This window comes from Triticum aestivum, chromosome 4D (genome assembly GCF_018294505.1).
Source record: "Triticum aestivum cultivar Chinese Spring chromosome 4D, IWGSC CS RefSeq v2.1, whole genome shotgun sequence".
Taxonomy (NCBI): Eukaryota; Viridiplantae; Streptophyta; class Magnoliopsida; order Poales; family Poaceae; genus Triticum; species Triticum aestivum.
The window spans coordinates 3,222,022-3,234,073 of NC_057805.1; the positions used below are offsets into that span (position 1 = coordinate 3,222,022).

The window sequence follows — 12,052 nt, forward strand, 5'->3', positions numbered from 1 at the left end:
AGCCACGCCTTTCTCATTCATAAGAGAAACTGAGATTTCATGAACACACTGCCAACCAAGGATGAACCAATGAGCAAGCTACCAAATTGCAGACTTGGTTTCACGGAGAAGAGCAGACACCTAAGGATCAATACATTGGTATGAACTTCACACCAATTTTGTACGTTCATATATATACAACAGAATAACATTCCAGTTTGATTCATATATATACATTGGTATGAGCTGTTAGTCGCATCAAAGCTAAACAAACTGGGATTAAAGTATTGAATAGCAGACCTTGCATTACTGCAAAATCGACTAGATAGTTAAGGTACATGAGCAACACAAAGATAGTGCAAACTATGGCCATATCAAATACGTAGCAACAATGTGACAACAGAAAATTGATGTCATTAGTTTTGTACTAAAATAACACTTACTCATGATTGTGATTTAGTATCACGGTCCGGTGGACTCAAGGCTTTCTTCATATGGTGCCACAACTCTTCGGGCATAAGTCCCTTCCTAGAGGTGTTGCTTTTGGATAAACATTCTCTTATTCCTGTTGTCAATAGATGGATGGGCCTGATGCTCGTTGTTGTACTTTGTCGGTGTCATTTGATTGCTTCTGGGGTTTTCCTTTATCCATCGCCGAGGCATAGCTTTAGCCTTGTATGACTTTGCCCTTTGCAGGCATGATTCTTTTCATGTGTTGATTGATGTTGTTTATGTGCATTCAAGTCATGTAGAGGTCAGATGATTGTCCATCGTGCTTGTATCCCCTTGATGTTTCATTACGTGTCAATAAAAAATGCCCCTTGTCAGAAAAAAACTTTCATTGTTGTTATAATATTTCCTAATAGGGTTGTAATTTAACTTTCTCTATTATATTATACATTTTTATATTTTTCAAGGGCTACTGTGGTAGGTGACAAAAAGGACGACGTACACAAAAGATAATTAAGAAACAACAAATAAAAGATAGAGAAGGGAATATGATGAAGGAAACATTAGTGAGCACATAGATAGTGAGATGCTCAACTGAGGAAGGTAATAGTCAGTGATCATATAAATATCACATTTATTGTATGGATATGCATGCTATTCAAGGATAGAGTTTAATAACATCCAAAGAAAGAAAAACAATCAATGCATTTGGCGCTATATAAACACTAGCACATGGGCATAGCTTTTACGACATATTGGCAAGAACAATAGCAGGGCAAAGAAAGAAAGCTAGCTAACTACTTTAGTTTTCTTTATGGTGCTTATGAAGAACAGCGTGCAGGCTATGTGCTTGGTGGCTCTTGTTATCATGTCTACCGCTTTATTGCCCACTCATGTAGAAGGAAGAATCATGGGTATGTTTCTTTAGTCATATTTCTCTTAATATTTGCATATACTATTGGATGTTACTTACCTGAAGTTGTTGTTGTGATCCTCATCCCCTGCGTGCAGATACGAAGGAGAGGAGCCTCACATCGTGCTTTCTTTGGAAACGCTGCACAATCGATCTATGCCGGCAAAATTGTTCAGCACGTGGATATGCTAAGAGTGAAAGCACCTGTGATTCATACAAAGATAATAAATACTGCTGCTGCGCGACGGATTGAAGGATACAGCTGTGATGGATACTACACATCATATCGTCCTACATCTAAGTATTTCTTGCAAATAGCAAATAATGACTACCGATGGAATTGATGTAGCAGATTCAATAAACTTTAAATTTTACTAGTAACTGGTTAATGTATAACTGTAGTGTGAGCAAGTGATAAGTTTTCCTTGCCATGGAATTGATGATTGGGTGGGTGGGTGGGTGGGGGTGATTAAACACCTAAACAGACATGCCTCTTTCAAGTTTCAGCGAAGCAGTTTCGATCAGATGAAGCGTCGGCCTGTCGTCTCGATCGAGCCGCCCCCCGTGTCACCCGAATCGCGCGCAAGGGATCTCGGAGATAGATCGCCCGCATCACCCGTATCGTGTCTCTGTCCCATTGACCTTCCCTCTGGCAGAGACGAGGGCTTTTTTGGGAGGTTAACGATAGACGCTCAGGCTTTTTTCTAATCGATAGGCACTCGGGAGCCCCTATTGGGCGCTGCAAGTGCCGGCCAGCGCTCCTGGCGCTTGCACGCGGCGGGTACCGGGCCGGCCCATGAATCAGTGGAAAAATAAAAGCAAACACGAACAGAATGACGCTAATTCGGGCACAACAGGAATCAATTTCTGCACGCCAAAGTTAACAGCTTAGAGCCTTCACCGCTACACCAAGCTCTGTTTGTTTCGAAATTACACTATTTTATGTCTCCTTTAGTACAAACATTAACATATATTCAACTTTGTTCACGTTGATTAATATGAAAAACGAAAAGTTCGCCCAAAATGAAAACGTTTACGAATTCAAAAATGTTCACGGATTTTCAACAAAAAATCACGAAAGGTTCAGCGAAGTTGAAAAAAGTTCATCAAATTTGAAAATAGTTCATCGATTCTGAAAAAAGTTCATCGGATTGGAAAAGAGTTCATCGTTTTTCTGAAAAAAGTTCACCGAATTTGATATAAGTTCATCGAATTTGAAAAATGTTCATCAAATTTGAAAAAAGTTCATCGAGTTTAATAAAAGCTCATCGATTTTCAAAAATAGTTCATCCAAAAATGAGAAAAGTTCATCGATTTGAGAAAAGAGTTCACCGAATTTCAAAAAAGTACATCAAAAATTGAAAAAGTTCACGAACTAAAAATTGCACATTTAAGAAAATAAATAAAATAAAATGGTAAAAGAACTAGAAAAAAGAAAAAAAAGAGAACAAAACAAACTGACAAATGAATAAAAGAGTAAAACGAAGATACAGTGAACAAATTGGTTAGTGGCCGGATGGTGGTCCCGTGTTTGTTTGTGAAGGAGGTCGTGGGTTTGAATTTTTGGTGCTGCATTTAATTTTTTGGATTAAAACACAGAAATAACAAACTATAGACGGGCCGGCCCAGCAAGGGAGGTGGCCTGCGCTGCAGGCGCCAGTTAACGAAAATGCACGTTAACGGGCGCCTGCAGCGCCAAATAGGATTTGCCTAGGCACACTCAGGTGTTAGCCAAATCGGCCGGCAGATAAAGCCCAATAGAACCACAAGCCTCCGTTTTTTCTTCTGGAGTAGCTACCCTTTAGGATAACTGGGCAGGAAAAATTAACTGCGGTGAAGGACAAAATTTACAGCACATCTAACGACCCAGATAAGCCAGATGATGCAAATGGACGGCCACAAATTGCCAGCTCGTGAGAGGGCTGGGTTTTGACTCTGTTTTACTATCCTAGATATGTATTATGTATGTATGTCTGCTACTACAACTTCTGCTAGTTTCGAGTATTCTTACATTTTTTTATAACAATCGAAATATAATGCTTTATATGATGACCAAATCCATACACGTAGAATCAATCAAGTAAATTGGGGAGGCTCCACTTATTCCTCTGACTAGCTTTTTTGAAAAAAGAATAGAAAAGGAGGTTAAAACCCCCGGCCTATGCATCAATCAATGAATACTTTCATTTTTATTAACTATTCAATGAAGGTCTGACAAGAACATACATCAAGCCACCTAAAGCCACCACTCAATCCTACAAACTCGATAATGCAGAGTGCTCTCACTAGCAATATCTAAAATCGGTGTCGTCGCCGATCTATCCACATAATGTATTGGAATCAACAGCCGGTGGAGCAGATCTAAAGTGTACACCACGTCATCGGACCATTGACCCATCTTCAGGAGAGAGATCCCCATCATTCTTGCCAGTCCGGCCATCCGTCGACGCCACCACGGCGGCCAACAGTGCCACCGCCCTGCTCTCATCTATCCAGATGCGAAGACTCTGAAAGATCTGTCGTGCGTGGCACCTGCCGACCAGGCATGACACAATGTAGCACCCGTCGGCCAGGCATGACTTAACATCATTCTGTAATTTTCTTATATGCTGTTGAATCAGAAATACCGAACATTTGAGGAAAAGAATTTCATGAAATTGGTGGTCTATTAATTGAGATGTTGGTGTCAACATTAATCTAAATTGTAGCGCGGTGCAAGAAACCGAAGGGAACTACATGCAACAACTTGTCAACAAGTACCATTCGTGGCACGAAACAAAAACGAAGGCAGAACGCAGTAACCAGCAGTCTGTGTCATATATCCAAACCTGAAAATCACCTCATCTGCCGTGTTTGAAAAAAACAGCATATAACCTGAAATTATAAAACACTAAGCATACTAGACTGAATCTGGAACTACACATTAGCTACCCCTTGCAGCAGTTGGATTGAGTGGTGCAATCTGGTTTCGATGTACACCATATCCCGAATTGCAGAATGGTGGAGGCTGCAATGGAGCTACCACGATAGAATGTGGCTGCTGACTTTGAACATTCTGCAAAAAGGGGGGGCAGGGATTAATTTCACAATACAAGAAAGCTAAATGCTTGCATGGGGAGAAGTGCATACATAAGTACTCCCTTCATTTTTGTATACGGATGGAATTACTATGACAAAAATACGGGTCGTCTTCCTTTGATATATGCTTCTTTTGCCCGTATTTTTGTCATAGTAATTCCACCCTTAATTGGATAATTAAGTAGAATATATTAAGCATCCTAAAAAAATACATTTCAGATTTCTTCAACAAGCATAATCACTCAAATATATATTTATATTCACACATCTCAAACAGTACAGCTGTACAGTTAACAGTTATATTACAAATCTTTGGAAACAAAAAAAAATATAGGGAGACCAGACTATGCTAAGCTATACAACAATGCCACACCAAACTTAGACCAACACAAAAATATTTGTGGGTCAACCAGGACAGCAAGACACATTTGAGATACACATTTGACCACCACCATCACGTGCATAATATGTACTAGTAGAATGCCCATGCGTTGCTACGGGCTACAATACATATAACGTTGCATTTAAATGTCTTCACTGAAGCCGAAGAAATTGAATTGGTAATCATCTGATCTCAATACGGATGTTTGATTGTATACCGAATTCGTATTGGAAACACCTGGCCAATTCCATGCCGCTTTCGCTCCAACGCAAAGCTCGTTCCCACCATTCGGACGGATACCACTCCGTTTTCCTCCTACTTGTCCATCTCCCGCAAAACTTACCCCTTCAACGCCTAGCGCCCAGGAAAAGAAAGAAAAAATGAAAGGAGATCTTAGGGCGACATATCTACCAAGGCGGCGGCGACGCAGGTCTGCTTCTCCCCCGTTTGTACCTCTCCTCCCATACCCAGGTCCGATTGCTCCGCCCCCCCACATCCCTCTCAAAACAGGCTGTCGCTCCGCTTTATAGATAAAGCAACAACCGAAGAAGTATAGGCTGAACAATACATGATGGTGAGATATCCCTCTCCGATCTGGAGAAATCCGGCACATGCAGAACACACGCGATTATGCTACCAACAACAAGTATCGGAAGAACTAAACACCCTCACGCTACAACCTAGCACACCTAAACTCCTCGACAACGCCCCTAACAGGGATAGCAGTGCAGAGCGTTGCCACTGTCGAGTCCACACCGGACATAAGTCTTCACCCGAAGCCCTGACATGGAAAGAAGAACCACACTGACGTCTTCAAGAAGAGCGTGGCACCCTCGGGTGTCGCCGCCGTCGGCGCCAAGGCATGGAGCTTTTGTTAGGCAACTCACCCATGCCACCACGAGGCCGCCAGAAGTAGTGCGACAATGTCAGATCTCCAAATCCGGATCAGGACGCCGCCCCACCGAGAGAGAGGGAACGTCCGAGCTGCCCGTCTCAACACCTCTCGTTGCCCACACAAACCGGGACGGTAGCCACCACCACTGCAATGATGCTTGCCGAAGACCTGATCGCACTACAGTTGCAGCTCAACGACACCATTTATGAATACTGCGACAGAAGATGGAGTACCGTGACCAAAGCAGGGCAGGTCAACTCCTTTCTTCATCTCTAAGTATTGCAAAGTGTTTGATCAGCGGTACTAAAACAGTGGTAAAGGACTCCCAGATAGAGGGGATGCTGAATCTTAAGGGTCTTAATTTTGATCAGGTGCAGATGCACAAGCAGCACATGCCAGAGATGACTTCGTGATCAGCGAACCGGTGGTGTTTGGACGTGAGGAAGAACGAAACAGAGTGATTGATTTTACAGTGGTGTTGCTGTTTTCAGCATCCTTGTATCTAGCCAATGGGGAGTGTGTGTTGTGGTGTGTGTTTGTATCGGCTGGTTGCTTTATATATAAAGCAGGAGGAAACCCTTTTTCATCAATCAGCTCAGTGGATCGCTTTATATAGTATATACACGGCATTCGCTGCAGCTCGACTTGTTGACATACAGCACACGCGCGCTTTGTATATAAATACAGCTCTATAGCGGCCGTACATCTCAGCTGCAGTCTATTTTTCTTGCACCGTCAACAATGGCGCCCGCGACGGCGACGGCCATAGAGACATCCATAATCCTTCCACCGCACTTTGTTCTCGTCCCGCTCATCGGGCAGGGCCACACCATCCCCATGTCGGACCTTGCCTGCCTCCTCGCGGGACGCGGTGCGAGAGTGAGCCTCGTCACCACGCCCGTCAACGCCGCGCGCCTCGGGGGAGTAGCCGACAGGGCGCGGCGTGCCATGCTGCCCCTGGAGATAGTTGAGCTCCCGTTCCCGTCGGCCGACGATGGACTGCCCACTGGCAGCACCGCCAGCGTCGACAGCTTCCTCCGGTTGTTCCTGGACCTCTACAGGCTCGCCGGCCCGCTCGAGGCCTACGTGCGCGCGCTGCCGCGGCGCCCCAGCTGCATCATCTCGGACGCCTGCAACCCATGGACAGCCGGCGTCGCAAGGAGCGTCGGGGTCCCGCGGCTCTTCTTCCACGTGCCTTCCGTCTTCTACTCTCTCTGCGACCTGAACGTCGCAACGTATGGCAAGGACGACCACAACGCGTCGTATGTCGTGCCGGGCATGCCGGTGCGTGTAGAGATGACCAAGGAGACATGGTCCTCCTCCTTCTATACCACGCCTGAGTGGGAGCAGTTCACCAAGGAGGCGCGGGAGGGCATGCGCTCAGCCGATGGCGCCGTGATGAACACCTTCCTAGGCCTCGAGCAACAGTTCGTCACGTCATACGAGGCGGCACTGGGCAAGCCGGTGTGGGCGCTCGGGCCCTTCTACCTCGGTAACCGGCGGGATGAGGACGCCATCCACCAGAGCACGGTCACCGCTTGGCTCGACAAGATGGACAAGGACACCGTCATTTATGTCAATTTTGGCAGCCTCGTGCAGATGCCTCCCAAGCAGCTGTACGAGGTCGGACACGGCCTCGAGGACTCTGGGAAGCCGTTCCTTTGGGTGGTGAAGGAGTCCGAGACGGCGTTGCCAGAAGCGCAAGAGTGGCTGCAAGCCCTAGAGGCACGCACGGCAGGGCAGGGGCTCATACTCAGTGGCTGGGCGCCACAGCTCGCCGTCATGTCGCACCACGCCGTAGGTGGCTTCATGACCCACTGTGGGTGGAACTCCCTGCTAGAGTCCATCGCGCACGGCGTGCCTGTCGTGACGTGGCCTCACTTCAGCGACCAGTTCCTCAACGAGAGGCTGGTCGTGGAAGTACTTGGGGTCGGCGTGCCCTTGATGCCGTCCGGTAACAACAGGGCCGTGATGCGGGGGCACATTGCGCGAGCAGTGTCAGAGCTGATGGGCGATGGGGAGGTGGCAGAGGAGAGGAGGAGAAAGTGCAAGGATTACGGGGAGAGAGCTCATGCAGCCGTAGCGAAAGGAGGATCGTCGCATGAAAACCTGACGCGGCTATTACAGAGCTTCATGCCGAGTGGCAGCAAGGAACTGTAGATTATCCAACGTTTGGTTTCATCATTTTGTAGCATATAAGCCATGCATTGTGAGTTATGTCCACAACTACTTGGCTGTTATTTCAGCTTTCACCCAGGCTGGCTCATCGCCGTGATTTCTTCGTGGGATGGCATGGACAAACGGGATCACGGTGGCGTCGTATGTCGACCGGCAAGGGGCAGTGGAAGGCGAAGCCCATAACTCGGTCATGCCACGAAGAATAGGTCGTTTTCAGTTAACTTTAAGAGTAACCAGAAGGATACCCGCTCATTGCAGCGAGATCCCTTTAGAAAACTAAATTGTGTAGACAAATGGGTATGACATATGAGATACATTATGTTGTCAAAATAAATATGCAAAGGATGAGTGTGTATTGTAAATTATTAATGTGAAAAATTGGATTGTTTAAGTAAGACTGCTAACAATGAAGAATAACTTAGACTAGTAACATGCATATGTCACCAGGCTATCTTACCACCTTTATAGTGGGTACTAACATATGTGTAATGTCATACAACTAGGGTTGCTAAAGTGAGCCAGAGCGCATTGTAGTTTATCCTACGCTTAGACCCACCGAACGCACCTGGTTGCCTGCTTAGTTACGCCTTTCTCTAATTAACCCCATCACGTCATGCAGATGGTCAATCTTTTAATTTGGTTACTTCATTTATCAAGTTTTTACTGGGGTGCGAAACGAGAATGAAGGGTGGAGGAGGTTGCATGCTTATAGTAAACGAAAACGCTACACAGGGCAGTGCATGCAAATGATTCTATATTGGCCATGTTTTTTTTACCACCTTGAGGTTTGAGAATGAAAAGCAGGTGACGCTGCATGTTGATAGTAACCTTTTTAGTTCTGTTACTATATGTACCAAGTTCTGTCTCTAGCATGAGTAATGTGAATGTGGGAAGGAGACGTTGCATCCTGATGGTAACTCGTTTAATTTTGCTACTTTATTTAACATGTCTTTTTTACTAGCGTGTAGTATAAGAGCCATGGAGTGAATGTATCAATCGGTAAAGCATCTTCTTCCATTACCATTTACTTCGTCCTTTTCATTTTACAAATGAAAAGACAGGTCTTTGGAGTTCACACATCTTAATTCGTTACTAGACATTAGCATGGTTTTACTAGAAACTGTATTGGCTAGTAAAGCATTTTCTTTCGTTACATATACTTCATCCTTTTTACTACCAACTTTGTGAGCAAGGCACATATAGTAATTCGTTACTAGATATTAGCATGGTTTTACTAGGTTTAAGAGCCAACGGGCCGAACCACCCGAACCTTTTTGCTTGGTAGAGTATTTTCTTTCATTACTACTTATTCTATCCATTTTACTGCCAACAATTAGTGACTTTTGAAGCAGGGCATACATGGACTAGCGCATACGATGGTAACCAAATTAATCCCGTTACTATTTGTTCAAGCAATTTTACCCTCAACTAACTAATTAGCGGGGCGTACCTGGACCAGCGCATACTATGGTAACAAAATTAATTATGTTACTATTTCTTCACCCAGTTTTACCCTCAACTAACTAATTAGCAGGGAGAAGTGGAGCGACCCGCCAGTCTAATTAGGCCAGTGCGTGCGATTACCTATTCTGCGCGCTCGCTTACTTTAGCACCACGGACTCTATTTGTTATGGAACGGACTCATTTTGACTTGGTACATGTGATGTTACGGTAACATATTATGTTACAACAATCTTCTCTTTCCTCATTAATTAAGTGCCACATCATCTATTTTGCAAAGGTATATGTGACGTTACCAATCCTGTTACTCCCACAGTGTGTTGATAATAAATATAAGTGGAGATGACATGGACCATAAAAATTACATAGTGAGGTTGAGTTGAGTGCAACAAACACTAGAAATAATAAAAATTTGCATCTAGATCGTAGACCACCTAGCGATGACTATAAGCACGGGAGCGAGCCGAAGAACGAAGTATGTTTGGACTACAGAAACTTGAGTTTAGTAATATTACACAGATCCAAACACACTTGATTAGGACGTGGATTCATAGTGAGGTATGAATTAAGTCATTATTGTGAACAACAAAGGATAGTGGATGGTGCTGAAGTCCAAAGTATAGAGGAAAGTCACACAAACAGAGACCGTTGCCGTCATGCATGTTGTTGATATTAACACTATATCCTTTATTTTTTTCGAAATGGGGATATAACCCGGCCTTAGCATCTGTTGCACAGAGACCTTTTATTGCATCGTTTAGTAGTATCGGGATTACACTAATCACATATCACATGAGATTGAAACATGAATCAACCAACGAAAAAATGACGTCAGTAAAGCGATTAGGCACCCCGTAGTTGTCTAATATGCTGACACCTAGCCCGGTAGAATATATCCCGTAGACTAGCAGTATATTTCCATCCACAATAAGGTTTGTCATTCACAAGATGATCAGATATCGGATTGGGACAAGCCACATGAACAAAACAATTAATTTGAGTCGGGTGTTACTTATGTTTGAAGAGAACTATAAGGATCAGACAAAGTACAAAAATTATGTCCGTATCCGTAGCTCACGAGCCTGACAGATACGACTATAAAACGAGAAACTGGCCGATCTCAAGCATATTTAGGAGTCCGTTAATTAATGAGAAAGTGGCTGGTCGGGCATTTTTAGGAGTGTGTAGCCGACCACCGCTACATTACAGAGATCCTAGATCGATGACCCATGTTAGAAGGTTTAATTACACTCAAGCCTGACACAATGTAGGTTATTAAACGAGCAAGTGGCTGGTCAGGCATATTTAGTAGTTCGTTCAAATTATGTGTAAAGGCTACCCGCGCTGGGTGCACAGATCAAAAATGACAGATGCTTGCTCAGAAAAAAAAATTGACAGAAGACAGAAGGTTTAAAAACAAAGATGCCTGACAGGATGATGGTTGCCAACAAGCAATTGGCGCCTCAGGCATATCTGGGAGTCTGAATTTAAGATGGATGAAAGCCTGCAGCCGCTGCATACACAGATGACAAAAGCGAATGTTTGATTAACCACAAACCTGACACAGTGCAACTTGTGAAATGAGCATGTCGCCTGTCCACCGGTGCTTGCATGCTGAGATGAAGTTCACAGACGACCGGAAGTTTAATTTCGAACAAGTATACCCGAGAAGTTCGACGCATTAGTATAAACTAACACAGTGCAGGCCGCCACCCCTCCTACATAAATCTGCAGCCACCGACCCTATTTAGATATTTCTTCCGGTTGGAACGCTTGAGTCTGCTTAAATCGGTGGTGTCACGGACGGATCCAGCCAACGATCGTAGATGGAATATTATGTATTGCGCTCTGCCATGAAAACTAATGTTTCCCATCATATGTACCTTTTTTGCCGCAAAGATACATGATTACTATGTTCAAAATTTGCACATAAACACACAAGGACAAATTTTTGATAACTCTCAATTTAAAATTGGCTATCCAATTACATACAAGATCGTATGAGTTAATATCTCATTCGGCTAGACCAAAGTTATATCTGAATTTTATGCTTAGAAGAGTTTGGTATTGATGCACATGGATTGGAAAAATCAATATGTTGACCTACATTATTATCTAAAAAGAGTATAGCTATACTAAACCAAAAATGTAGATATATATCTCATATATAAGAACATGTAACTACTATTACTACCTAATGTTTTAGGAGTTATCACATCAAATCAGATTGGTAGTATGTGTATACCTTGAGAGATAATCTTGTGATAAGTTCCCTTGACGATGGTACGGGCGGAGCGACGGGGGCAAGTCGACAACGCGGCCGTCAAGGCATCGCTGATTGCCGGATTATGGACGCGGAGGAGGAGACGAAACAACTACGCAGCTGAGGTTTTCCATTGGTGCCATAGCATAGGCGGGCGGCGACGATGATAGGGCAAACTCGTTCTTATGCAAACTGATCGCGTTGATGGCTCCACCACTCCAGGCATCACCTATGTTGCTGTGTATAGTACGCCCTATGTTTCACAATGTATCACTTTTTAGCAAGGTAGTAGAACAGAGCGAGTAGGTATATTCAGGTTGTGTGGGCAGTTGGGCAATCTACCTCCTGAGCTTGTTGGGCTTGGCCCATGTGGCAATATCTACTATAATGGCCGTAAAAAATGCTACGATTAGCAAAATCCTACTGTAAAATAAATATTGACCATGCCGTAAT

General features: G+C 44.1%; 1 protein-coding gene and 1 long non-coding RNA gene across 2 annotated transcripts; both read left to right on the forward strand.

Annotated features, from left to right (window-relative positions):
* The first annotated feature begins 1,184 nt into the window (after positions 1–1,184).
* Positions 1,185–1,735, forward strand: LOC123099297 (uncharacterized). Its single transcript, XR_006448141.1, has 2 exons — positions 1,185–1,343; positions 1,441–1,735. It is a non-coding gene; the product is annotated as an uncharacterized lncRNA (long non-coding RNA).
* A 4,703-nt stretch (positions 1,736–6,438) lies between these two features.
* Positions 6,439–7,857, forward strand: LOC123099298 (UDP-glycosyltransferase 73C3-like). The gene has a single exon (XM_044521478.1). It carries the CDS (start codon positions 6,439–6,441, stop codon positions 7,855–7,857), a length of 1,419 nt encoding a protein of 472 aa, XP_044377413.1.
* Positions 7,858–12,052: the final 4,195 nt, after the last annotated feature.

Excerpts from the sequence above, each read along its gene's own strand:
- LOC123099298 (XM_044521478.1), top strand. The coding sequence starts at position 6,439 with ATGGCGCCCGCGACGGCGACGGCCATAGAGACATCCATAATCCTTCCA.